Source organism: Lutra lutra, chromosome 1 (genome assembly GCF_902655055.1).
Source record: "Lutra lutra chromosome 1, mLutLut1.2, whole genome shotgun sequence".
NCBI lineage: Eukaryota > Metazoa > Chordata > Mammalia > Carnivora > Mustelidae > Lutra > Lutra lutra.
This window is the reverse complement of record NC_062278.1, coordinates 222,606,550-222,634,145: the sequence shown is the minus strand read 5'-3', so window position 1 is coordinate 222,634,145 and position 27,596 is coordinate 222,606,550. Positions and strand designations below refer to the sequence as shown.

The 27,596-nt window shown below is 64.4% G+C and overlaps 1 protein-coding gene across 4 annotated transcripts; it reads left to right on the top strand.

The window, feature by feature from the left end:
* Window positions 1-1,381: 1,381 nt before the first annotated feature.
* Window positions 1,382-27,052, top strand: APC2 (APC regulator of WNT signaling pathway 2). 4 transcript variants are annotated; one of them, XM_047709741.1, is made up of 15 exons: window positions 1,382-3,551; window positions 9,438-9,596; window positions 9,755-9,845; window positions 9,981-10,161; window positions 11,472-11,580; window positions 11,668-11,784; window positions 12,256-12,333; window positions 12,491-12,589; window positions 13,138-13,513; window positions 13,925-14,020; window positions 16,585-16,724; window positions 17,174-17,251; window positions 17,441-17,557; window positions 18,150-18,364; window positions 19,314-27,052. In XM_047709741.1, exons 1-15 carry the CDS (start codon window positions 3,498-3,500, stop codon window positions 24,259-24,261), a joined length of 6,858 nt encoding a protein of 2,285 aa, XP_047565697.1. In that variant the 5' UTR covers window positions 1,382-3,497; the 3' UTR covers window positions 24,262-27,052. The 4 variants fall into 4 exon arrangements, with proteins under 4 accessions (XP_047565697.1, XP_047565706.1, XP_047565705.1 ...); XM_047709750.1 differs by having other exon boundaries at window positions 1,382-6,816; XM_047709749.1 differs by having other exon boundaries at window positions 1,383-3,551; window positions 11,671-11,784.
* Window positions 27,053-27,596: the final 544 nt, after the last annotated feature.

Here is a 27,596-nt window from a genome sequence, read left to right as displayed (position 1 = left end):
GAGGAAGTGGCCTTGGGGACAGCAGAGATGGGTGCTTACCGGGCCTCCAGCAGTGCCAAGGGGTCCATCTGCAGAGGGGAGGCTGGCGGGGCGCAGAGCTGGCATCCAGAGCGAGGAGGGGAAGGGAGCGGAGGCCATGGGATGAAGAGGAGCCTCCTGCCCCCGTGAGACCGCGTCCCCTCGGGCCACAGCGGCTCGTGCTGTTAACTCTTGTTGCGGCAGGCTGGGCCATGAGGAGGCCTAAGTGTGCGTCCTTTGTAGAAGGCGGGAAAGTGGCCGGCAGGGGTGTGGCAGGATGGCCCAGGGCCCTCCAGTTCCCCAGAGGGAACCACAGTGCAGAGACCAGAAGGCCTGGACGTGGGCCTGCAGCCGTCCAGCACTTTCCCTGGGGCCCACGCACTGACAGCCCGGGCAGAAATGGGGCCGTGTGTCGGCACAGGCAAGCTTGCAACCCTTGGGCTCAACTTCCCTTTCTAAAGGTCCTGGAGGTGCCATGCGGTAGTGGTTGGTTCCAGGCCTGGTGGAGAGGGAGGCCAGGGAAGGCGGTGCTGGCCAGTAGGAGAGGCCTGGAGCTCCCAGGGGAACCCCTCCGAATGGCAGAGGTGAGGAGCTGAGGGCCTTGGGGACAGCCCCCGATCTTGGTCCGATTGCGGAGAGGCTGGCTGGAAACCGGGAGTCCGTGCCGTGGATTCTGGCCGTGTGAGATGGAACGTGCCCTGAAGCTCGGGGCGGCAAAGACGTGGTCTGATCTGCCGGCTGCAGGGAGAGGTCCCCGCCATCTGCACTCCCCCACTGGGAACCGCAGAAGCCTTTGTGTGGCCTGACTCCCGAGCCACACCAAGAGGAAGATGAGGGCTCATTGGGGGGATACTAGTTCCAGGGGTAGAATTTCATGACTCGCCATTATATGTGACACCCAGTGTTCCTCCTGTCATGTGCCCATCCCCCCCCCCCAGCAACCCTGTTCCTAGAGCTAAGTGTTCCTGCTTCCCTGTTTTCATCTTGCCTTATTTTTCCTTATTCTTGGAATTTTTTTTTTTTTTAACTTAGGGGTTTGGTTTTGTTTTTCTTTCAAGATTTTGTTGGGGAGAGGCAGGCAGAGGGGGAAGCAGGCTCCCTGCTGAGCAGAGAGCTGCATGTGGGGCTCGACCCCAGGACCCTGAGACCATGACGTGAGCTGAGGGCAGAGGCTCAATCGACACAGCCCGTTAGGTACCCCTTTTGGGGTTTTTTTTTTCTTTTAAAGATTTTATTTTACAGAGAGATGACAAGTAGGGAGAGAGGGGAAGCAGGCTCCCCACTGAGCAGAGAGCCTGATGCAGGACCCTGAGACCAGGACCTGAGCTGAAGGCAGGGGCTTAACCTGCTGAGCTACCCAGGCGCCCCGCCTTCTTGGAATTTTCATAATTAAATGAACTTGAGTAGAAGCCATTTTCTCGGGAGAAGACTGTCGAGGTGGAGAAGGCTGCTCAGGGCGAACGTGTGCCTTCACTGGAAAGTGATTCTTGACTCTGAGCATGAAAACGCACAAATGGACAGTTCTTAGGCCGTCGAGTCCAAGTTGCAGGAGAAAAGGCCTGTGTGGCCTGAGGCCTGGGCGTGAGAGGCGTGGGATGGCAGTGAGCACTAGCCTGGGGTGTGCCCTGAGACTGTGGGGCCTGCCCCCTGTGCTTTCACAACCCGGGACCTTGTTTGTCAGTCTCGTGTGGTCTATAAAAATAAGGAGGACCCTCTCCGTGACAGCAGCATTGGTGTCACCTGTGCCCTAGGCCTTTAACCCTCACTGGAAGCATGGCCACCACAGGCCACCTGAGTGGGCTTAGGGTGAGAGGGGTCAGTGGTCACATGGTTAATCTTCTGCGGTTTGAATTTCTGTCAGCTAATTAGGTATGACAGGGGACAGTGCCTGCTAGTGTTACAAGCAAAAGGAATTGTGTCCTGCGGAGACAGGCCCGGCCTGCATGTGGTACTCCAGGCCAGGAAGTACCTAACTGAGCTCAGGCTCTGGAGTGGGCCCCTGCAACATCAGGGCTTTCTCACTCCCCAGCCCCTCCATTGGCCTGCAGCCCCCTTCCTGCCTCTGGGCCCTTCTGAATCTGAGCCTCTGGTCCAGTTCCACCAGGCTGCACCCCCACATCCGGACCCGGCGCTCACTCCCTGCCCACCATCTCCACCACCCCTCCGGAGGCAGCCCCCATCCCCAGGCTCCACCTGGTCTCCCTCGTCAGCTTGGCCAGCTATGTCAGAGCCCGTTCTAGATCTGGCCTCTTGTCCACCATTTCTCACCAGCTCATCAACCTAAATAAGCAGGTGTTCACCCCCTCACTTCCGCGGCTCCAGGACAGCGCCAGCCTGCATCCCCCTGCTATCCTCGCTAGTTCTCACTTCCCAGCCTTTGCAGGGGCTGTGCCCTATACACGAGTACCCTGCCACGGGTTCACGGCACCGGCTTGCGGAGGCCCACGTAGCGCCCTTCTCTTCTTGCTGCTTGTTCCTTGCTTTTCCAGGACTTAGCACAGTTCCTAATGACAGCCTCTCCGTGACTCCCCTCTACCACTCACCTCGCAGCCCTGCAGGGTGCCCTCCCCCCTGTTCTCCCTGCTGCCGATGGGGGGCGGGGGACGGCGAGCACACAGTCGGCCTGCAGCCCTCCAGGGCTCCCCACGCGGAAAGGGCCCCAATCCTCCCGCGTCCACGGGACCCTGCACGACACCTACCCCCACACACTTCGTCCCCTTCTGCCTCCTCCCTTGGCGCTCGCTGCCCCTTGTGCCGGGATGCTCTTCGTGGGGTCTATTAAATGCCCTTCCCGCAGTTTCCCACGCCCCCACCTCTGGGCTGTTTCCCGCGCTCACGGCGAGCCCACTTACTGTCCTTCCCCCTCCTCCCAGGGTGCCCGTTTCCCACGAGCAGGGTCTTGACTGTTGGCTGCGCACAGCAGGTGTTTGGTGGATGTTGGTTAAGTGACCGAATGTCTGTTTCCGTGTGGTGTGGGCCAGCAGGCCCCGTCCGTACGCAGCGTCCAGCTCAGGAGTCCCGCAAACAGAGGCGCGCGGCGCACTTTTGCCGAATGACTAATGGACTGAGCGCGCAGCTCGAGCCCGGCTTCTGCGGGCCGCCTGTCCCAGCGGGCAGCCGCCGGCGGCCACCGGGCAGCGCCGCCCTCCATCTTTCCGAAAGCGCCACTCTCCTCCGCACCCCTCGCGCTTGGGGTTCCCAGCCCGCTCTTCCTCCGACCTACCCCTCTCTAGGCTCCCACCTTCTGCTTCCGAGTCCTCAGTTCCGCGAGGCTCCCTCCCCCCGCTCCTGCGAAGTCGCGCAGACCTGCTCGTGGGTCGCCCCCCTCCCCAGGAGTCCCCGCCCCCGCCCCAACCGGCCGAGCGAGCCCTCCCCGCAGTCCCTCCGCGCAGGCGCAGGGAGTCTCGGCGGTGCCTACCCCCCCACAACCCGAGCGGCCGAGGGCGGGGCGCGGGCTGGTCCTGGACGGCCGCGGCTCCATGGGGCTCTGGGGGCTGCTGAGCCTGCTACACTCGGCCTTCTTCGGGGACCAGGTAGGGCGTAAGGGCGCTCCACGAGCAGGACGCTTGACGGGTCGGGGTCTCGCGTCGTAGCCGCGGAGACCATTGCCAGGGAAATTGCCTCAGGCTGCTCGCCTGGCTGGGAGCCCCTCCCCCCGCGTCGCAGCGAACCCCCCCCCCACCCCGGGTCTGCGCAAGCGCGGCCTCATCGGGCCCAGCTCCCGGTCTCCGAGGGAGACCCCCCCAGGACCCCTCCCCACTGCGCGGGCACAGAGAGCACTGGGGCGGCGGGACCGCGACGGGGGACCGCCCTGCCGAGGGTCCGTCCCATACAGGAGGGTAGAGGCCGGGCCACGCCCTGCACCTTTTCCAGCCTCGGTTTCCCCTCTGGGCTCCAGGCGGAGGGCCTACTCCGCCTTTCGCCGAGGCTGAGGTTCCTAAAATGTATCCCACCGAGGCCCGAGCGCTTTGTGGGCCTCTAATCGTCCGGAACCCTACGGCTCTAACATCCCCAACTGAAGAGGAAACTGAGGCTGGGGCGCAGCGGGGAGCCCAAGGTCACGGCCTCGGCAGGGCGGGGGCTAGAGTGTCGGGCGGAGGCATCGCTAGAGGACCCGGCCCGGAGGCCGACGGGGGAGCTGTCCGCGGTGCTGACGGGACGCTCGCTCGCCCCCTCCCCACCGGGGGAAACTGAGGCCCAGAGCCCTATCAGGCGACCCACCCCGATCGGGTTTCAGGGCGCGGCCTCACCACTCCCCCATCTCCGGTGCCCGTCCTTCCTCACCCGTCAGGGCCCTGCTCCATCACTGGGCTGGGGTCCCATCTAGTCGCTTGACAAACCTGGTGCCTTTCTGCTTCCTTCAGCCCTACCCCAGCTGAGTGGCGGGGGGGGGGCACCCCGGGTCCTACCCCCTGCCCCTGGCACCGCGGAGGATCAGTGAAAAAGGGCGGGGCATCAAGTGGGAGTTGGCGCTGAGGTCAGGATCAGAAGACTCAGACACTCTGAGTGACCGTGTTGCATGGGGGCCAGATGCTGGGATGGCAGTGGAGGGGGAGGGACCGGTCTCCGGGTGAGGGTGGAGCTGAGCGAGCCCCATGGTTCCTCGGCAGCGGTAGGGAGCACAGAAGGTCCCAGGAGGGTCCCTGGGAAGGGTCCCCACACTAGGCCTGGGTGCTGTACATTGGGGGGAGGTCTCTCATTCCCCCAAGGCTGGGACTAGGGTCCTGGGGTGCTGTATTTCCCAAGGTTCTATGGTTCTCGAATTTCCAGTGATGCCTGAGTCTGTGGCTCAAGAATTTACAGGGTCAGGGATTGTCGAGGAGGAGGAGGAGCAGGGGCTTCAGAGATACAATGTTCCAGAGGCTTGGGGACAAGAGCACCTGGGGGGGTCTCAGTCCCAGGTGCCCTCAGCCCTCCAGAACCCAGGGCTGCTGAGGCTCATGAGTGAACTCCAGCAGGGCACTCCCTGGCTTAAGCCTCAGTGTCCTCATATGTATGAGGACATGGCTGGCCTTTAGGCCACTCTAAGATTTTTGGCTGAGAGGGGCCTGGGAGCCAGTGACCTCTGAGACTGGGTTGGGGAGGTAAGACCTAGTTCTGTGTGGGCAGGGATTCTCCAACCCACCTCCTAGTCTACAAAACAAGAAACTGGAGGTCAGAGAGAGAGAGGCCCAAGGTCATGGTGAGGAATCAAGGTAGAGCTAATGCTGGGGCCCTGAGCCCTGTCCTTTGCCCACCCCCTCTCTCCTGCACTGTGGCCAGTTCAGCCCATGACCCCTCCAGGGACTGCCCCTGCTCCAAACCCATCATAAGGACCTGACCCAGGCCCAAACCCACATCCCCCGAGAGGGCACTGATCCCAGCTCCGGAAACTGCACATGCTGTTCCTTTAGCCCGGAACGCTGTTCCCCTCCTTGCTTCCATGTCCAGCTCTTCATCCTGAAGAGGCCAAGCACCATGTCCCTTTCTCTGGGCAGCCTTCCCAGCTTCCAGAAAGGTCCCCTTGCCCACTGCACCCTGTCCTCAAGCCCCACGGGCTGGGGACTGCTGTGTCTGGATCTCGAGGGTCCGCTCAGGGCCCCTGGCATTGCCAGCCCAGGACGGGCACGGGGGACCTCCTGCAGCAAACCCAACAGAAAACAGTGTGGGCCCCGTGCCCTTGGCTCCCTGTTGTCCCGTCATTCCCTGCCCCACCCCTAACTGAGGCTGCAGCCGCCTCCCCCATTTTACCCAGGGGGAATCAGGTTCTCGGGGCAGACGATTTGCCCCGGCATCCCAGCCAGGAAAGACAGAGGCAGCTCCCCTAAACCCCATCTCCTGGCCCAGAGCCCCCTTTGTCCTCGTGCATGCATGTGTCTGAGGCAGGAAGGACTGGCCGCAGCTGCGAGATCCTGGCTCTGGGTTTTAAACCCTCAGTGGTTCTGGGGACCCAGGGAGGAACTGAGAAAGCCGGGACCCCAGGCCCCTCCCTCTTCGGCCTCCCCTTCTGTGAGGGTGAAATAGAAGTGTGACAAGAGAGAGAGACACAGGGAGACAGAGATTGAAAGAGACCGAGCGACATGCAGGAGGACAGGAGTCACGGCAGATGCCCACGGAGGAGCTCTGCCAGGGAGACAGAAATGCCCGGGTCGCAAGTGCTTCTCAGCACGCCCGCCCATCCCCCATGCTCAGTCTCTCATGCCAGCCACGGCCCTCCCTGCTGGCAGGGGCTGGGGGGGTCCAGCCTGGGTCCTCGGCCCTGCGCCGCTCTCACCCATCTGCACAAGGCCTGGCTGGGTCCGTGGGGAGGGGCTGACCTGGCTCCTGCCCCCCCCCCCATTCTGATGTAACATCCAGGACGGGGTGTTTCACACCCCGGGGGTGTTCTCCGGGTCCGGCTGCAGGAGGTTCTTAAGGCCGCTTTACTCCGGAACGTGTGGGGGACGCGGAGCCCTAGACCACGGGGCGCCCCCTTCCCTCGGAGGGGGTTCACCCCCCTTGGCACACGCAGTCCCTGAACCCGCCCGGAGGCGAGACGTCCCGCTGCCGCCGCTCCCCGCCCTGGGGCCGCCATTGGCTGTTGCCATGGCACCAGGCCTTCTTCCCGCTCCGCGATTGGCCGCGGCGACTGCATCCCGCATCCCGCATCCTCCCCCGCTCGCGGTGGTCTCGCCCAGCCCCAGGAGCGGCGGCGCCGCCTGGCCAGGCCGGGACCGGGCTTTGTCCGCCCCGGAACCCTCTGCCTGCTCCGCCGAGACCCCGGAGACCCGGAACCCACGCCCCGCGGCGCCCCCGCCACCCCAGCCCGAGTGAGATAAAGTAAGCGGCGCGCTTCCCTGGGTGGAGGGCAGGGGGCGCGTCCTCCGCCTCTGCTGGGGGTCTCCGTCCCCTTGTCTCTGCTTCAGCTCTGGGCACACTCTCGGGAGCCTCCGCTCCCCCAGGGTGGAGCCGGAAGGGAAACTGAGCCCCGGGAAGGTGGGTGCCCGCGCCGCTGCTGCTATCCCCACGCACACACCCACTCACGGGGTTCAGCGCTCGGACCTCCCACAGTCTGCAGGCAGGCCTGTGTGTGCTTGGGGATAGTGCCCCACCTCTCTGGACATCAGTTTCCCTCTCTGTGAAGTGGGGCATGGATTGAAGGGAAGAGAAGGGCCTCTTTGGGCCACATCTGTGCCACCCCTCCCTGCTCAACCAGACCAGCCCCCTGCTACTGGTGCTTTCCCTTCTGCAATGGAGATCTCCCAGGGTTCCTGGGAGTTCCCTGGCGCAACCTGGAGCTGAGCCGCAAGCAGGAGGGCTTCTTGGAGGAAGTTGCACCTTGAGGGAGGCAGGGTTCGGGAAAGGTGCTCCAGGTGGAAAACTGCACACGCAGAGGCCTGGTGGAAGAGCACGGCTGTGCAGCACCAGGGGATGTGGAGGAGTCAGGTCTTATCTCAAGGGCACTGGGGAGCCATGGGAAGTACTGGAGCAAGGGAAGGAGTCCAACCAGTGACTTCAGGGCTTCCTTCTGGCTGTGCATGAGGAGTGGACTGTGGGAGGCCAGCGAGGCTGCCCTGGTGGGAGGGCTGTGGGGAGTTGGGCGAGAGAGGGTCCAGCTGGGCAAAGCTTGAGGGGCTGGTGGGAGTGTGGAGTTGGGAACTCAGGCTGGAAAAGGGGAGGTCTGGTGGGGGCCCTGCTGCCAAGCTCAGGCTGACGAGGTTGCCAGGGAAGTGAAGGTGTCCCAGGCTCGGCTTGGAACATCCACGCAGACACCCATGAGGGAAACGGGAGCTGGAAGGCTACCCTGGGTGGGGCTCAGGGAGGGGGCCTAGGTTGGTCAAGGGAGTGGAGGGGTGTGCAGGCGGTGTTGCGCCTGGCCTAGTGCTTCCTTCTGGTGGGGCAGGGCCTGGGAGCCTCAGCCAGGACACAACTCCAGCCCAGGGAATTTGCTGCAACCCCAGGCCTAGGTCCCAGCTCTGCAACCCCCGACTGAGCCTCGGTTGGGACCACTATTGGGGTAGGAGGCGAAGGCTGTGGTCTCCAGGCGGCTGGCCTTCCCTGTCTGGCACACTGTCTCCCATTCCAACTCCCCCGGCTGCCCTGTGATCTCTGGTTTGCTCCATGACCACAGCCATGCCTGACCCTCTCATCAGCCTGCAGGATGGGCCAGGCATACCGCATTCCCATGGCTCAGATGGGCAAACAGAGGCCAGAGCACACCACCTGGACTCCTGAGTCCTTCCAGGACCGGGTTCCAGTCATGCCTTGTCTGCCCCCCTGGCCTCACTTTCTTCCTCTGAGCACAGCCTGTTGGTGGTCCCTGAGGCTCAGGACTGTGACCGGGAACTCAGAAGACAAGGTCAGGCATACAGTAGGTCTTCCCGGTGGGTTCGGATGGCCTGACCTCCTCTCTGCACCTTTACAACAGGCCCAGCATGGCCTTGGTGACCTCCGGGGTGGGTGGGGTGGGGAGGGTTCTGTGGGTAGGAGCAGAGGGACAAGGGCGGTTGAGTGAATGAATGCAGGTGGCCAGGTGGGGGCGGGGGGGGGGGTAAGCGCCTCCCTGTGGGCAAGGAGAAGGCGGGCTGGTCTGGGGAGGGGCTCCCAGGAAGGAGGTGGGGAAGAGGCCGGGCTGCCATTGGTGCGCCTCAGACAAAGGCGGAGGGAGGGGCGAGTGCTGATGGGAAGGGAACAAAGAGGGAAGGGGAGGGGTGGGGAGGAGGTGGGACAGCTCCGGGGAGGGCCTAGCCAAGAGAGGAGGGGCTGCCAGCCAGCTGGACTGAGGAAGGAGGCTGGGCCACAGTGAGAAAGGGCTGCCACACACAAAGAAGTGGATGGCAGTGGCAGAGCCCAGGAGACGGGGCATGGGGCCACCCGGGCCGCCGGGGGGCTGACCAGAGGGGAGTCAGGCTGGGCAGGCAGCTGCTGGGGCTCCAGCTGTTGGTGAAGGGGGCTGGGGGGCGGGGCATCCAGATTTTAGACCCCCAGGGTGACTGCGATGGGCTTGGGTCTGTCCAGTTGAGGGGTCGCCACATCGGCCTGGCCGTCGCTCTCCTCGCTGCTTTTTGTTGGTGGGCGTGGCCTTGTTCTCGCCCCTCGGCTGGGCCGGCCCGTGGACTCTTCCCCTCACCTCTGGGCGGCTGCTCTCTGGGGTCGAGGCCCATGCCATCAGCAGGTGTGTCTGGGAACCCAGCAGTGAGGACAGACAGGCACTGGTGTCTGCTGGTCAGCTGCTCGTTTGGGTTTTGTGTCTCGACGTCCATCCCACAGCTCTGCCCACATCTGTCACTGTCTGTTGCTCTGCTGGCCATGCTGCATGGCCTCGGGGCCAGCCCTGCAGCAGTCCACACCAGGCACTCCTGTGGGGACTCACCCCCCAGACTGGATGGGAGGGCTGGGACTTCGGTCAGGGGCCACCCCTTCCTAGACCCTTGGGTGAACCTTCTGACCTGTGGCCCCAGGCGCTCCAGGAGCTGAAGATGGCGAGCTCCGTGGCACCCTACGAGCAGCTGGTGCGGCAGGTGGAGGCCTTGAAGGCCGAGAACAGTCATCTGAGGCAGGAGCTTCGAGACAATTCCAGCCACCTGTCCAAGCTAGAGACGGAGACGTCCGGCATGAAGGTGCGGGTGGGGCTGGGCGGAGGCCGGAGGCACAAACACCAGGGTGCTGGACCAAGAGGTTGGCAGGCCAGGCTGGGGCATCTTGTGGTGGGGGTGGCTCAGCGGAGCCCAGGACCGCCGGCTTACGCTGCTGGCGCTCTCTCCCGCCCCGGCCGTAGGAGGTCCTGAAGCACTTACAGGGCAAGCTGGAGCAAGAGGCCGGAGTGCTGGTGTCCTTGGGGCAGACAGATGTGCTGGAGCAGCTGAAAGGTGAGGGCGCTGCTGGGGAGGCCCCTCTGCACACTGGGGCAATCTCCAGCCTTCCTCCAGAGGGAGCTGGGAGGAGGAGGGGGAGGAGGGGCAGGAAAGGGCACTGACCTCTCCCTCTCTTCGGTGTCCATACAGCCCTACAGATGGACATCACCAGCCTGTACAACCTCAAGTTCCAACCCCCGGCCCTAAGCCCCGAGCCCGAGGCGCGGACCCCTGAAGAAAGTCCCGTCCACGGCTCTGAACCCTCTAAGGACAGTTTTGGGGAGCTGAGCAAGGCTACTGTCAGGCTGCTGGAGGAGCTGGACCGGGAACGGTGAGAGACAGCACAGTGGCGGGAAGCCCCACTCCCAGCCAGCTCCGCCCCAGCTATCCCTGACCCCTGATTGGCCCACCAGCAAGTGCCCCACCCGCCTCCTGAGTGTGGCTCGTCTTCCGCCTTTCTCCCTCCCGAGGACCTCTGGAGGACAAAGAAGAGGGCTCCTGGGAGATGTCCTCAGGGGTCCCCAGCATGCAGGCCTCCCCAAGGACAGGGCTGTGTCCATTGCCAGGGTCAGGACTGGAACCAGAAGGGCTCAAGGCAGCCTTTGTGGAGAGAGGGGCTGCGGCCCAGGAAACCCCGGCCATGGCCAGCAGAGGAAAGCAGCGTCTGGAGCTCCCAGCTCGGCTCAGCTGGGTTGTGTGGGGTCCGACGGGGCAGTTCAGGACTGGCTTGGAGTCATGTCCATGCCCTGTTCTGGGACCTCAAGCTAGTCTCCTAACTCCTCCCAGCCTCAGACTTTTGCCCTGTAATTATATGGAACATAGGCCAAATTATTTGAAGTCAATAAGTGTTTGAGGTGCCTGGGGGGCTCAGCGGGTTAAAGCCTCTGCCTTCGGATCAGGTCATGGTCTCAGGGTCCTGGGATGGAGCCCAGCATCCAGCTCTCTGCTCAGCAGGGAGCCTGCTTCCCCCTCTCTCTCTCTGCCTGCCTTTATGCCTACTTGTGATCTATGTCAAATAAATAAATAAAACTTCTAAAAAATAAAATAAAGTTAGTAAGCATTTTTTAAAAGATTATTTATTTATTTATTTGACAGACAGAGATCACAAGCAGGCAGAGAGGCAGAGAGAGAGGAGGAAGCAGGCTTCCCGCTGAGCAGAGAGCCCGATGCGGGGCTTAATCTCAGGACCCCGAGATCGTGACCCGAACTGAAGGCAGAGGCTTTAACCCACTGAGCCCCCCAGGCGCCCCAGGCAATAAGTTTTTATTTAAAGAAAAGAAAAGAGCCTAAACACTGAGCTCTGTACAATGGGAACAGCAGGGCGTCGCCGCAGCGTTGTTCCGAGGGAGGCTATTGGGCCTGGGTCAACCCGAGCCTGACGTGGTGTTCGCAGGCTAGAGGGAGACTAGCTGGTGCGGGAGAAGCGTCAGGGGCACAGCAGCCCCCTCGGAGCCTGTCTCCGGGGACCAGACCTTACCAAGGAGTCGCCTCTCTCCTTTGCGTGAACGCTCCGCCCCACCCAGCCCCACGAGCACCGAGGCTGGTGCCCTGCAGGGAAGCGAGGCTTCCAGGGAGCAGGGCCCGCGCCGCGGCCTCGGCGGCCCCCCGTCCGCAGCTCGCGCCCACCGACTCCCTCCTCAGGTGCTTCCTGTTGAACGAGATCGAGAAGGAGGAGAAGGAGAAGCTCTGGTACTACTCGCAGCTGCAGGGCCTGTCCAAGCGCCTGGACGAGCTCCCGCACGTGGAGACGGTGAGCGGCCGCCGCGCGGGGCGCGCGGGGGCGGACGCGGGGCTTGGGCCGGGGCGCGCCCTCACCGCGGCCGCCCGCCCCTCCCAGCAGTTCTCGATGCAGATGGACCTGATCCGGCAGCAGCTGGAGTTCGAGGCCCAGCACATCCGCTCGCTGATGGAGGAGCGCTTCGGCACCTCCGACGAGATGGTGCAGCGCGCGCAGGTGAGGCGGGGCCGACCGGGACCGCGGGGGAAGAGGCCTGGTGCGGGGGGTGAGGCCGGAGCCCTTTGTGGGTGGGGCCGGAGGGGGCTGAGGGCAGAGCCGGGGGGGGGGGAGGCGGAGTCCGAGAACAGCGGGGGCAGGGGGCGGGCGGTTAGCGGAACCGAGCGTGGCAGGTCCCGGGCCCCGGTGCGTGGACGGGACCGGATCAGGGAGTGGTGGAGTCCGTTCGGGTTGGGGTTGGGCCCGTGGGTGGGGCCGGGCTGTGGGCAGAGTCAGGCAACGGGGCGGGGCTCAGTGCGGGTGGGACCAGGTAGAGGAGCAGGTGGGATCCGAGCCAGGGGCGGGGCCAGGGAGTGGGCGGAGTGGGACGTCCATGTGCCGTTCGGACCGCGGGTGGGGTCCTAGCCGGGAGTGGGCGGGGCCAGCGCCGGGGCGGAGTCAGCCCTGGCGAGCGCCTTTCTCTGCGCTCAGATCCGCGCTTCGCGCCTGGAGCAGATCGATCAGGAGCTGCTGTCCGCCCAGGACCGCGTGCCGCAGACCGAGCCCCAGGTACCGGGAGGGGTGGAGCCAGGGCCCTACCCGGGGCGCAGGAACGGGCCCGCAGCCCCCACCCATATCGTCATGGGGCTGTGGCCGGCATCCGCAGTCTGGGCGCTTTGTGGGGTGCTCCCCAACCGAACCCCCAGGCCCGGCGTTCTCCGCACAGGCCCTGCTGGCGGTGAAGTCAGTGCCGGTAGAGGAGGACCCGGAGACTGAGGTCCCCACGCACCCTGACGATGGTGTCCCTCAGCCGGGCAACAGCAAGGTGAGGGGTATCCAGGTTCGTGGGGGGCCCAAGCTGCGAGGGGTGAGGGCGGCCTGCTGGGTTGAGGCGCATGGTGAGGCGGGTCCCGAGTCGCTGTCAGACGTGGGGGACCCTCTCTCCTCTGTCTCTATAAAGTGTCCTCAGGTGTGGAAGGGCCACCTGGTTGGGGGGGGTGCGGTGAGGCTGGCAGAGCCAGCATGTGCTCTGGGGTTGGGAAGGTGGGTGGGTGGGCGTTCAACCTAGTCTCAGACGTAGGAGGTCACCCACAGGAGTACCCAGTGAGGGACCACAGGGTGGACTCTTGGCCCTCCAGAACTGGGGGTACTTGGTGCTGGCTGATGCCTCCCATCCCCTCCCCACGTGTGTGCGCTGGCCCCCAGGAGGATGCAGGGCAGGGGGGTCAGGGTGAGCCAGCGATTCTCCGGGGCTGGGGTCACAGGACTCTCACTGTGTTTCAGCGGCGCACTGGGGGACCGCGGCTAGCCCTGGCTGAGGCCCCGTGAGCTGGGCGGAGTTCCCTAACTTGACTTCATTCCCTGCCCTTCCAGGTGGAGGTGGTCTTCTGGTTGCTGTCCATGCTGGCGACACGGGACCAGGAGGACACAGCCCGCACCCTGCTGGCGATGTCCAGCTCGCCGGAGAGCTGCGTGGCGATGCGTCGCTCGGGGTGTCTGCCACTGCTGCTGCAGATCCTGCATGGTGCCGAGGCGGGCGCTGGGAGCCCCGGGGCGCCGGGAGCCAAGGATGCACGCATGCGCGCCAACGCGGCGCTGCACAACATAGTCTTCTCGCAGCCGGACCAGGGCCTGGCGCGCAAGGAGATGCGCGTCCTGCATGTGTTGGAGCAGATCCGGGCCTACTGCGAGACCTGCTGGGACTGGCTGCAGGGCAGGGACGGCGCCGATGGAGGCGGCAACGGCGGTGGTGAGCACGTGGGAGCTTCGGTGTAGTGGGGCGGTGAGCCGGAAGAGCCGTCCAGGCCTCCCGCGGACTCGGGCTAGAGCCCATAACCTTTGCAAGCAGGGTGCAGTCTGGGACCCCTAGTGTTTGCAGGTCTTTGCAAAGTTAATATATGGCAAAAACACTGCCAAAAGGTCCTTAGCACCAGGCACTGCCTCATTGGCCTTTGCGATGCAGGGGTGTGGACAGCACCCTGTGACTTGCCTTTAGACAGGCGTGGTAAGGCCGCCCTGCTCTGGGAGGCCCCCCCATGCGCCCACGAACAGCAGTTTGAAAAGCTCTGGGGTCCCTGCAGGCCTGTGGGGTGGAGAAGGCAGGGAAGGGCAGGGACGCACCAGCAGCAGGATGGCTCTGACCCAGCCCCCTGGCCCGCAGCCCCCGTCCCCATTGAGCCTCAGATCTGCCAGGCCACCTGTGCCGTGATGAAGCTGTCCTTTGATGAGGAGTACCGCCGTGCCATGAACGAGCTGGGTGAGTGCCCCCTGGCTTCCTCCAGGACTCCACACTGTCTCCTGACTGGCCCCGGGGGGCTGCTGGGCCTCATTCTGGCCAGGGCCGGCTTGGTAGCCACCAGAATGCTGGGGCTCAGAGAACAGGGAAGCGTCTCTGCTCAGGGAGCATTGTGGGTGGCGGTGGGGGTCGACCTTGTGAAATCCTAGGTTTGCGAGCATTACAAGTGTTATGTCTCTTTCCATATACAAGTCCTCGAAACCCGGGAAAAACAAATAGCAAAGCTCAAACATCACACCCGTGTATGCTCAATTTCACTGTCCAGAGATGCCGCTTCTCGCCTCGCAGGGGGTCAGAACGCGCAAAGGGTAGACCCCGTGCAGGTTGGCTGCGTGGGTGGCATGTGCCCGGCCCTAGGGGAGGGCTCCCCCCGATATGCTGGATTTACAAAGGAAGACACAGGAAAACAAGGAAGCAGGCAACCCAGAGAAAACCCCAAATCTGGAAGCCTGTGTGCTCAGCAGGTAGGCGGCGGCCACAGGCAGGTGTCTTACCCTCCCTCTGCAGTCCCCTGCGGTAGGGGGCAGAGGAGGTGGTCCAGTCTGCTCCGTGCACAAGACACCTGCACGCGTGTGCCCCAGAACTTAGTCTAAACACAGGAGGCCAGAGGGCCCTGGCCGTGCTTCCCACCCACCGGCACAAGGCCCAAACAGAGAATTTCTGTTGGCACCGCATCCCCTCTGACCTTGAACACTTGGACTAGGAACATGTAGACTGTCATATGGAACTGGTTCTGAGTATGGCCCAGGAACCCTGGGGGTTCCTAACGCCCTCCTACGAGGTCCCCAAGGTCACAGTTGTTTTGATAAGGACACAAAGATATGATTTGCCTTTCCCACCCTGTCTTCTCCCGGCGTTTCCCTCTGAGGACCGCTGGGCTGCACATTCCAAGGGCTAAGAGGCTTCATTTTCATTTTCAGCAGGCGCGTATGCACGGCTGTTGCCCACAGGCACAGAATCTCTTTGGGGTCACAAACCTCACAAACGTTCAGAGGATACAGGGGACCTGAGGGCAAAACACTTGCATACCGCCGGTGTCTGCCAGGAGCCCCTAGCCGGCAGCCCCTCCGCAGCTGAGTCACAGCACTTGCTGCCTCTTCTTGTCCGTGTCCTTCCTGTGGGGTTCCACATTCAGGAGGGTGAAGGGACTTGGAAGCAGCCCCTGAAATAACTTAGAATCACAAATTAAAGTTGTTAGAGGCGCCTGGCCGGCTCAGTCGGTAGATGCGGTGACAGTTGTTTGAGTGTTGTGAGTTCTGGTCCCACGTCGGGCCTGGAGCCTACTTAAAAAACCAACTTGTGGTAGAATACACGTAAGATCTGCTTTCGTAACCGTCTCTGAGTGCACAGCTCCGCGGCAGGAAGCACTCACACCCCGCCCTCCGTCTCCAGAACTTTCCATCTCTCCACACAGAGACCCTGTCCCCGTGAAGCATGGACTCCCCACCCCTGCCCCAGCCCCAGCTCCCACCCTCTCCTCTCTGTGTGGACGGGACTCCTCTGGGACCCTCCTGGGAGTGGGGTCCTGTGGGTCCTTCTGGATCCGGCTTATTTGATATAAATACCCTCGAGCAGAACATCTTTGGGGTCTGCCCATGCGGTAGCAGGTGTCAGAGTGTCCCGCCTTTCTGTGGCTGAGGAATGCTGCGTTGTGGACAGACACACTGTGTCCACCCATCCGTCCATGTCCGCTGATGGACATTTGGGTTGTGTCCCCCTCAGCCACTGTGAACACGTCGCAGGCTTGCATTGGAGGTTTTTATAACAGTGACTTACCACTTATTACATGGCCGGCACTATGCTTTTTTTTTTTTTTAATAAGACTTTATTTATTGGATAGAGATCACAAGCAGGCAGAGAGGCAGGCAGAGAGAGGAGGAAGCAGGCTCCCTGCTGGGCAGAGAGCCCAATGCGGGGCTCGATCCCAGAACCCCGAGATCATGACCTGAGCTGAAGGCAGAGGCTCAACCCACCGAGTTACCCAGACGCCCCACACTGGAGGTTTTTAGATGCGCACCACTCGCTTCCTGCCCCAGGGATGCTGGCATTTGCCCTCATCATCTCTGCCACGGGGAGACGGAGATGGGGCTTCTCATGCTTGCGCTGCTGCTGCTTTCCCTTGCTCCATACTGACCACATCCCCGATTCATTCTCCCCATAGTGCCTCCTGAGCATGGGCCATCCATAGCCTGCCCTCCGTGGCTCGTGGTCTAACGGTCTGGAGAGAATTCTCGTGGGGGATGTTGAGGGGCTTCCCTGAGAAAGTGACTGGAGCTGGGAGCAGAGCCAGTAACCTGGGCAAATAGCAGGGAAGAGCACTGCAGGCAAAGGGAACAGCCGTGCAATGACCCAGAGGCTGGGGAGTAGCCCTGGGGGCTGGGGAGGGGGACCTGAGCGGGGCAGGTGTGGGGTGGGAGGGAGCAGAGGGCATCTGAGGCCAGGAAGAAGGCAGGTGGGTAGTTTGGGGTGTCCGGCCATGGGTGGGCACCCCACAGGTGCACCACGCCCTGCTCGCGCCCCTGCAGGTGGGCTGCAGGCCGTCGCGGACTTGCTGCAGGTTGACTACGAGATGCACAAGATGACGCGGGACCCGCTCAACCTTGCCCTTCGCCGCTATGCCGGCATGACCCTCACCAACCTCACCTTTGGGGACGTCGCCAACAAGGTGCGTGGGGCAGCCAGAGGCTGGGCAGGGTCAGCGCTCTCCAGATCGGAGCCCTCAACCTCACCACAGCTTCGAAACAGCCCTCAGAGATGGAGACAGTTGTCCCCAATTTGCAGGCGGGTAGACTGAGGCCCAGAGAGGGCTAGTGGGGCCGAGAAGGCTGGTGTCTGCATGCGATGAGCCAGGCCACCATCCTGCTGGCTGCTCTGAGGCCAGCTCTGCCGAAAATGGGGCCTCTGGACTAGGGGGCTGGGTGTCCGTGCTGGTCTGGGCTTCAGTTTTCTCATTGGATCAACAGGGTAAGTGCCGTCCCTCCCCTGCAGCACGCAGCAGTGAGGATGGGGGCTGGTGCTCAGTGAGCAGAGGAGGGAACCTGAAGGTGGGGGTGGGTCTACTTCATGCCCCCTGCCCTGCCTGGCATGGCGCGACTTCCCTCTTCACACCAACAGGCAACGCTGTGTGCCCGCCGGGGCTGCATGGAGGCCATCGTGGCCCAGCTGGCTTCTGAGAGCGAGGAGCTCCACCAGGTACCTGGGCAGTGTGGCTCCAGGAGCGCCCTGTGGGGTGTCCCACTGCCTGAGGCCTTTCTGCTGGCCGGGCTCCCTCTCCCCTGGGTATGGGGCATCCCCTCCAGTCTCTGCTCAGCTCCGCCTGGCACAGAGGTGGAGGCTCTGGTGGCCTTAGGTCCACATTGCCCCTTCTCTGCCCCGGCCCAGGTGGTGTCCAGCATCCTGCGCAACCTGTCCTGGAGGGCTGACATCAACAGCAAGAAGGTGCTGAGGGAGGTCGGCAGCATGACTGCCCTGATGCAGTGTGTTCTTCGAGCCTCCAAGGTGGGCACCAGCTGGAGTGGGAGGCTGGGGACAGGGAGACCTCACCTCAGGCCTCAGGAAGAGGGACCAGCCAGGGCTGTTCAGTGCCAGCCACAGCGCAGGGAGACCTGCGATAGGGGGTGAGTTCCCCATCTCTGGGGGAAATCAAGCCAAATAGTGCACTGGAGAGCAGCTGGTCCACACCTGGGGCTTCCAACCCTGTATCTCAAGATCCTTTCACTGTTACTTGTATGGGAAAACGTATTTGGGTGCCTTTTTTTTTTTTTTTTAAAGATTTCATTTATTTACCTGACACAGAGAGAGAGAGAGATCCCAAGCAGGCAGAGAGGCAGGCAGAGAGAGAGAGAGAGGCAGAAGCAGGCTCCCTGCTGAGCAGAGACCCCCCTATGCGGGGCTCGATTCCAAGACCCTGAGATCATGACCTGGACTGAAGGCAGAGGCTTAACCCACTGAGCCACCCAGGTGCCCCTTGGGTGCCTTTCTTCCCAGCCTTGTGTCCACACCCTGACAGGAACAGCCGATTGGGCGGGGCTGGCCTGGTCCCTGCTCCCTGCCCCCACACTGACCCCCTCCTTACCCAATCTGTGTCCAGGAGTCCACCCTGAAGAGCGTGCTCAGTGCCCTGTGGAACCTGTCAGCACACAGCACGGAGAACAAGGCGGCCATCTGCCAGGTGGACGGTGCCCTGGGCTTCCTGGTGAGCACACTGACCCACAAGTGCCAGAGCAACTCCCTGGCCATCATCGAGAGTGGTGGCGGCATCCTGCGCAACGTGTCCAGCCTCATTGCCACCCGGGAGGACTACAGGTCAGCCCCTCCCAGCCCACGGCCACCGGGGGTGGAGGGCGCGGGGCCCTGCACTGGGAGAAGGGGGTTGCCCCTGTGTAGTTTGGGCTTGGGGACGGCAGAGCCCACTTGTCTGGGAACCAAGGACAAGCCTTGTTCTGTGCTGAGAATGGACGGTCCCAACTGGTCCCTAGGGACTACATTTTTTAGTGTAAATATATCTCAAATCTTGTGTGGGATATACTTATACTAAATTTTAAACTAATTTATTAAAATAAAAATATGTATTACTTTCTAAATATTAACAAATACTTGTTCTTTACTGAAAATTTTATAAATACTATTAAGAAATATTCATCCCTTATCAAAATAAAGTATTATTTGTGAGACAATAATCACTAATGTTTTTGACGTAGGAAAATATGTAATATTTATGTTTAGTGTAAGTATATCCCAAATATGGCATAGGCTATACTTGTGCTAAAGATTTTATTTTATTTTTTTAAAGATTTTATTTATTCATTTGACAGAGATCACAAGTAGGCAGAGAGGCAGGCAGAGATGGGGGTGGGAAGCAGGCTCCCCGCTGAGCAGAGAGCCCGATGCAGGGCTCGATCCCAGGACCCTGAGACCATGACCTGAGCCAAAGGCAGAGGCTTAACCCACTGAGCCACCCAGGCGCCCCTAATATATACATTTAGTAAACATTTAGTCCGTTTTCTGAAATTCAGTTACCTTACTCAGCGTTGGCTAAGACTGGCTCCCCCACTGCGGTCCCATCCCGGCAGGGCAGAGCGGAGTGGGGCGCAGGGGGCGAGGAGCGGGATCTGGGGGAGAAGGGGCGGGGCAGGGGGAGGGTTGGGGGAGGGGCGGGGCGAGCAGTGGGGGGAGCCCAGCGATGGGCGGGGTGCGAGGGGGCGGGGCCGCGTGTGCCTGACGCTTCCTCGCCCCGCCCCCGCCCCGCCCGCAGGCAGGTGCTGCGGGACCACAACTGTCTGCAGACGCTGCTCCAGCACCTGACGTCGCACAGCCTGACCATCGTGAGCAACGCCTGCGGCACGCTCTGGAACCTATCCGCCCGCAGCCCGCGTGACCAAGAGCTCCTGTGGGACCTGGGAGCCGTGGGCATGCTGCGCAACCTGGTGCACTCCAAGCACAAGATGATCGCCATGGGCAGCGCCGCCGCCCTGCGTAACCTGCTGGCCCACCGCCCCGCCAAGTACCAGACCACAGCCACGGCCGTCTCCCCTGGCGCATGCGCTCCCAGCCTGTACGTGCGGAAGCAGCGGGCGCTGGAGGCCGAGCTGGACACGCGGCATCTGGCGCAGGCGCTCGACCACCTGGAGAAGCAGGGCCTGCCGGAGGCGGAGGCCGACGCAGCCTCCAAGAAGCCCCTGCCGCCCCTGCGGCACCTGGACGGGCTGGCCCGGGACTACGCCTCTGACTCCGGCTGCTTCGATGACGACGAGGCGCCCTCCCTGGCCGCTGCAGCCACCACCGCGGAGCCTGCCAGCCCCGCGGTGCTGTCACTCTTCCTGGGGAGCCCCTTCCTGCAGGGGCAGGCGCTGGCCCGGGCCCCGCCAGCCCCCCGCAGTGTGCCAGACGCAGAGAAGGAGGCCGGCAGGGAGGTGGCCGTGGCGGCCAGAGCCAAGGCCAAGCTGGCGCTGGCGGTGGCACGTATCGACAGGCTGGTGGAGGACATCTCCGCCCTGCACACCTCGTCGGACGACAGCTTCAGCCTCAGCTCTGGGGACCCTGGGCAGGAAGCGCCACGTGAAGGCCGGGCCCAGTCCTGCTCTCCTTGCCGGCGGCCGGAGGTCAGGCGGCCAGAGGCTGGCAGTCGGGCCCACCCACTGGTGCGGCTCAAGGCTGCCCACGCCAGCCTCTCCAATGACAGCCTCAACAGCGGCAGCACCGGTGACGGACGCTGTCCCCGTGAGCACACACGGTCCTGCCCGCTGGCCGTGCTGGCCGAGCACCGTGAGGGGTCCCCGAGCAGCCAGGTGCGGCCCAGCCAGCTTGACCTCCACCTGCCGGGCAGCCAGGAGCCGGCATCCCGGGACGGCTCTGCCCCCGACGCCTGTGTGCGCACCATCAGGCTGTCGCCCACCTACCGGCACGTGCCACTCTTCGAGGGCAACCCCAGGGCGGGCATGGGGTCCCTGGCCCCCGGAGCCCGGAAGCAGGCCTGGCTGCCCATGGATGGCCTGAGCAAGGTGCCGGAGAAGCTGGTGGCAGAGACCGTGCCACTGTGCCTGTCGCGCTGCAGCTCCCTGTCCTCGCTGTCCTCGGCTGGCCGCCCAGGCCCCAGTGAGGCCGGGGACCTGGACAGTGACTCATCCCTGGAAGGGCTGGAGGAGGCCGGACCCAGCAAGGCTGACCTGGACGGGGCCTGGCTTGGCCCTGGGGCTGCCTCCCTGCCCGTGGCCATCCCGGCTCCCCAGCGGGGCCGGGGCCTGGGGGTGGAGGACACCACCCCGTCCAGCTCCTCGGAGAACTGCGTGCAGGAGACGCCGCTGGTGCTGAGCCGCTGCAGTTCGGTGAGCTCCCTGAGCAGCTTCGAGAGCCCGTCCATCGCCAGCTCCGTCCCGAGTGACCCATGCAGCGGGCTGGGCAGCGGCACGGTCAGCCCCAGCGAGCTGCCCGACAGCCCCGGGCAGACCATGCCACCCAGCCGCAGCAAGACGCCCCCGCTAGCCCCCGTGCCCCCCGGCGAGCGGGAGAGCACCCAGTTCAGCCTGCAGTGGGAGAGCTACGTGAAGCGCTTCCTGGACATCGCCGACCGCCGCGAGCGCTGCCGGCTTCCATCCGAGCTGGACGCGGGCAGCGTGCGCTTCACCGTGGAGAAGCCGGACGAGAACTTCTCCTGCGCCTCCAGCCTCAGCGCGCTGGCCCTGCACGAGCACTACGTGCAAAAGGACGTGGAGCTGCGGCTGCTGCCCCCAGCCTGCCCCGAACGTGGCGGTGGCGGCGGTGGCAGCGGCCCCGGCCTGCACTTTGCAGGGCACCGCCGGCGGGACGAGGCCGGTGGCTGTCTTGAGGGCCCGGCAGCCGCTGACCAGGAACTGGAGCTGCTGCGCGAGTGCCTGGGGGCGGCAGTCCCCGCCCGGCTCCGCAAGGTGGCCTCGGCGCTGGTGCCTGGTCGCCGTGCATTGCCCGTGCCCGTCTACATGCTGGTGCCGGCCCCTGCCCGGGCGGAGGACTCCTGCGCTGACTCTGCTGAGGGCACGCCCGTCACCTTCTCTAGTTCCACCTCGCTCAGTGACGAGACACTGCAGGGACCTCCCAGGGACCCACCCAGCGGGCACTCGGACAGGCAGAAGCCTGCGGGTCGCGAGGCCCCGGCCAGGCAGGCCACGGGGCACAGGCACAGGGCGTGGGGTGCGGGCCAGAGCCCAGGGCAGGCCCGGGGCGTGGGCAGGAGCAGGGAGGGGCTGGAGCTTCCCCTCCACCGGCCCTCGAGCGCCTACAAGGACCAGGATGTCTTTCACCCCAGCCCGGGCCGCGTGGATGGGGCGCTGCAGTCCCTGTGCCTCACGACGCCCACCGAGGAAGCCGTGTACTGCTTCTATGACAACGACTCAGACGAGGAGCCCTCCGAGGCGGTGGTGCCCCCGCGGCGGGCATCTGCCATCCCCCGGGCGGTAAAGAGAGAGCGCCCAGCTGGCAAGAAGGAGGTGCAGGCCGCACCCAAGGCTACGCCCAAGGCCACGCAAGCTGCCCGTGCCCAGCCCAGCCTCATTGCCGATGAGATGCCACCATGCTACTCCCTGAGCTCCTCCGCCAGCTCCCTTAGTGAGCCCGACCCCCCTGAGCACCCAGCAGGCCGGCCCCAGGCTCTCGAGCCAGCTGTCAGCAAGGGGCCAGGCGCTGCAGGGGGTTGTCATGGCCCCCCAAGCCCACGGGTGGAGACAGGGCTGCTCCGGCGCGGTGTCAACTCCACGGTGCCCAGGCGCCGGTTCCAAGCGTCAGGCCTTCGGTGCCGCAAGCCCCAAGCCGCCCAGCCAGACAAGCAGCCTGCAGAGGGGCCCCGGGAGCGCGGGGACGAGGCGGCCAGCTCTGACCATGCCTCCGACCTTGACAGCGTTGAGTGGCGCGCTATCCAGGAGGGCGCCAACTCAATTGTCACGTGGCTGCACCAGGCAGCGGCCGCGGCCACCCACGAGGCCTCATCTGGGTCTGACTCCATCCTGTCCGGGTCGGGGCTGTCGGGGAGCTCCACCCTGCAACCCACACTGCACAGGAAGGGACGGCGGCTGCAGGCAGAGGGCCGGGTGGGCAGCACCGCGAGGCCGGAGAAACGGGACTCGGCCCTGGCCCAGCATAGCACCAGTGGCCCCGAGAAGCTGCGTGGGGCTCAGAAGACCGCGTGCAGGGTGCCAGCCGTGCTCCGGGGAAGGACCGTGATTTATGTGCCCAGCCCGGCCCCCCGGGCCCAACCCAAAAGCCACCCTGGCACCCGTGTGGCACCGAGGAAGATGGGACCCCCGAGTCCTGCGCAGCCAGGAGCCCCCGCCAAGACCCCCAGCCCCGGGCAGCAGCGGTCTCGAAGCCTACACCGGCCGGGCAAGAGCTCGGAGCTGGCGGCGCTGAGCCGTCCGCAGAGGAGCGCCACACCGCCTGCCCGCCTAGCCAAGGCCCCCTCCTCAGGGTCCTCCCCCGCCTCTCCGGCCTCCCAGCCCCCTACAAGGAGGCTGCCCCCAGGCGCCCAGGCAGCAGGGCCTCTCCCCGGCCCCGGGGCAGCTCTGGTGCCCCAAACACCCACGCGGGCCCTGCTGTCTAAGCAGCACAAGACGCAGAAGTCACCTGTGCGGATCCCCTTCATGCAGAGGCCAGCCAGGCGGGGGCCGCCAGCCCTGGCCAGGGCAGCCCCGGAGCCGGGTCCCCGGGGTCGGGCGGCAGCGGAGGGAAGCCCTGGCGCCCGAGGGGGCCGCCTGGGCCTCGTGCGTGTGGCCTCTGCCCGCTCCAGCGGCAGCGGGTCATCCGACCGCTCCGGTTTCCAGCGGCAGCTGACCTTTATCAAGGAGTCCCCGGGCCTGCGCCGCCGCCACTCGGGACTGTCCACGCCAGAGGCTGCGCCCCCCGCCTCCCAGGGCGGCTCACCCCGCCGCAGTCGACCCGCGCTGCCCGCCGTCTTCCTCTGCTCCTCACGCTGCGACGAGCTGCGGGCAGCCCCCAGGCAGGTTACAGCCCCCCAGCAAGCCCCGGCGGCCAGGCCCAGCGAGCGGCCCGCCCGGCGCCCGAGCTCCGAGAGCCCGTCCCGCCTGCCTGTCCGCACGGCCGCCGCCCCACCCGAGGCGGTCAAGCGGTATGCCTCCCTGCCGCATATCAGCGTGGCCCGCAGGCCCGACGGGGCCGCCCCCGGGCCCAGCGCCGACGCTGCCCGCCGCAGCAGCGATGGAGAGGCCCGGCCACTGCCGAGGGTGGCGGCACCAGGCACCACGTGGCGTCGCATCCGGGATGAGGACGTTCCACACATCCTGCGGAGCACGCTGCCTGCCACTGCCCTGCCACTGATGGGCGCCCCGTCCAAGGAGGGCCTCAGCGGCCCCCCACAGCGCAAGACCAGCGACGCCGTGGTCCAGACGGAGGACTTTGCCGCCACTAAGACCAACTCCAGCACATCTCCGAGTCTGGAAAGCAGGGGGCCCCCCCAGGCCCCAGTCAGCGGCCCCAGCACACTCACCAGCAGCGATGTGGATGGGCTTGGCCCCACCAAAGCGCCCACTTCTGCTCCCTTTGTCCATGAGGGCCTGGGGGTGGCTGCAGGGGGCTTTCCCGCCAGCCGGCATGGCTCCCCCAGCCGCTCGGCCCGTGTCCCCCCCTTCAACTATGTGCCCAGCCCCATGGTGGCAGCCACCACTGACTTGGCCACAGAGAAAGCCCCCACTGCTGCCCCTGCCAGCCTCCTGGAATAGTGGCCAGCACCGGCCTTCTAGAACATCCTCTCCTGGCCAAGGGCTGGTCTGGCTGCCTGGAGGGTGGTCCTAGGGTCCATCTACCCATCAGAGCCCTTGGAGCCCCACTGCAGCCTGGATTGGCCTCACATCTCACGCACAGACGCTTGCTTCGTGCTGTGGGGGCTCTGGAGGGAACGGGTTGCCGGCGCCATCTCGACCCAGTCTGGTGTGAGCACAGCGAGGCGGTCTGGCCCCAGGCTGGCCTCCACATGGGGACTACCCTCCCAGCCTGGGCTGCCCTCAGCAGCAACGCTCCAGGGCCCCCCGCTCTGCTGGGCCAAGCCTCAGCAAGACCGTGTCAGGAGCAGCAGGGAGGTGACAGAGTCCGCCCGAGGTGGGGGGCAGGGCTGGGGAGGGTGGCCCCATCAAGCAAGCGCCTGCCAGCTGGGGGCCTCGGAATCTGTCCCAGCCTCCACTGGGATGCAGCCTGTAATTTTGGGAGGCCCAGTAATTGGTTAATGATGGCTCTGCGGGTTTGTTTGCCTTCTCAGCCCCAGCTGGGGAGCGTGGGGGTAGGGAGTGGCTGAGTCCAACTCAAAGCCCCTGCCCCGCCCTAGACATTGCCGCTGAGGGGAGTCAGGAGCACCCCAGGGATGGTGCATGGAGCAGCCTGGAAGGACAGAGAGAGGCCCGTGCGCGGAAAGCAGAGGCGGGAGCTGTCTCTGGCTTAGAAAGAACCTTGGTTGGGGGGAGGGGGCCCCTGGAGGTGGGCACGGAGCAGCGAGGAGGAGACCCAGGCGACCATCCAGGAGGGTGTAGGGGAGCTGGGACGCTGCCTGGGTCTGCGAGCACACCCTGTGGGAGGAAGCGTGTGGAGGGACGTCCCTGCGGCAGCCTCGCTTTTCAATTCCATTCTCCTTTACGACACATGAAGCCCTGGGGTCCTCGGGCTCCGTGCCAGGTACACCGTCTTCTCTGGACAGCACAGCAGCGGCGGGAGCCCGGTTTTGCCACTGGAGGACGCTGGCCACCGGGTGCTAGAGTGTCGCTGCCCTGGAGGCAGACAGACTGAGGGACAGTGAGCCTGGAGGCCTCACTTCCCCCTCCCCTGCTAGCCTGCCCAGGGACCTTACGTCTGGGCTTGGTGTCCGCTCCAAGGGCGCCTCCTTGCCCAAAGAGCCAGCGACCTCTTTCCTGCACACGGAGGCTCCAGGGAGAAGCTGCTCCCGGCTCACAGATCTGCTGTGACAGCCGCCTCGCCAGAGCGCCACTGCCGGCCCGGAGCAGATGCTGTGAGCCTCTGCGAGCATCAGTCCCTTCTCTGAAGGGGGAGCACACCGCGAGCCCCTGCCCACAGACACCACAGTCCCTCCCCATCATCCAGAAGTTTCCCATGGGTCACTGTCCTCGAAGGGAACCCTTGTGAGCCGTGCTGATTCCAGACCCCACGGATGTCCTGCTGCCGTCATGCTGCATCACACCCCCCCGCCCCGCCAAGCACCCAGTCCTGTGCGACAGGAGCCAGGGCGGCAAGCAGTGGAGATGGCGATGGTGGCTGAGCCAGATGCAAACAGCCACAGCCCACCCCTGGGGACACACTGGTGTGTCTGGGACTCTTTTCAGAAAGTGCCAGTCCCTGTCCCCACTGTACCCTGAAGGGCTGGGACTGAGGGTCTTCCAAGTTCCCTTCTGGATCTGGGGACTGCCAGACATCACGCTCGCATCTCCATAAGACAGGTGCTCCCCACGATGGCCTGGTGGGAAGACGCGGCAGTGGACCCACCGCCAGCTCGTCCGGCCACAAGGGCCCACAGCTTTGAGCGCCTGTGCACTGTAAGACCCAGGGTAGTGCTTCCGCCGCTCTGTGCCTGTTTCCCCACGTGGGCCGTGGGGAGAACTCCCAGAGCTACCTCTTGGGCGAGTGGAGAGCCCACCATGCCCGGGGGAGACCCGTGCTTCGGGACGCTCCCTCGATGCCGCCCTCTGCCTGCCTCTCGGCTGGCACCTGGGCAGCCTGCGCCCGCCCACGCCTGGCAGCCACTTTGCCTCCCCCCACCCACCCCACCCCTGCACAGGGACACAGCCACACCTCAGCATCCAGCCTGGGCAGGTAGCGGGCGCCCTGGTACATGCTTCCTGGAGGTGGCAGCAGGTGGCAGTCACCGACAATCAACCTGAGTCAGGAGCTGAAGGCCTAAGGTCTCAGGACCCAAAGGACCAACACAGCCACCGACCAGGGAGACCGTGAAGGACCCATGTGCCGCTTCAGCACTCCTGGGGCGAGCCCGAGGAGAATACCTGGGACCCCCAGCCTGTGACCTTAGGGCCCAGGGCCAGATGGACACCACCGCTAGCTGGGTGCTGAATTCAGGGACACCCGCTGGCGCGGCATTACCTCACCCTTGCTGCCCCTTCTCATCACCCGGCTGGCGGCCGCACACTCCAGCCCAAGCCTGGCTGTCTGGGTCTGCCCCTTGCCTCTCTGCCCGGTCTGCGCAGCATACAGGACCCGTGTAAATACAGCCCTGTCTGCCCCCACGAACCCACTAACCACACCAAACAGCCGTCGTCTGGCGGGAGGAAGCCGTGGAACCAGGCGGCTCACACGCACCTTTAATAAAATAAAGCTGTTGAACCACACCATGGCCTCTGGCTCCCTTCCCGAGGGCAAGCAGATGGGGGGTGGGAGGGGCCTCCACCCGGGGTCGGTATGTGGACTGCCGAACGGGCCGCCGCCAGGAGCCAGCAGACGACCACAAGCTTTCAGAAGTCCTCCCTGGACAGGTCCCTGGAGGCAGAGCTGGAGCGTGGCCTGGGCCCCAGGACGGCAGCACAGGGAGGTCAGCGCACATGTCCCGGCCTGAGCCCAGAGGGGGCTCTGCAGAGCAGACAGGACCCCGGAGTTGGGCAGCCGCCGGAGACCAGGGCCGAGCAGGTGGGTTGTTAGCAGCTGAAGGGTGCTGAAGGGCGAGGGGCCCTGGGCTGGGCGGTCACGACATCCACTGCCAATGCTGGAACCACGCCCGGGTTCTCTGTACCCCTGTGCCCCCAGGCATACGTTCTGGTTTCCAGTTTTGGGGGACTCTTGTGCTTAAGCAGGCTCCCCTTCTTCAGGGAAAGAGAAACCCCTCTGGGACGCTCAGGGTCATAATGTCAGGCCCCGCTGTGCTGCTCCCGAGCTCCCGTAGACCCCAGGAGAGTGGCTGCTCCCGGGCGACCTGCGCAGGGGCCAGGGCTGAGCAGACTGCACCCGGGGGGCTTTGGGGGGGCACCCACAAGCGGACGGCTTCTGTGGTGCCTTGCACAGCCACTGCTGCTCTGGTCTCCCGGAAGTCTGTCTTTTGGGGTGAAAA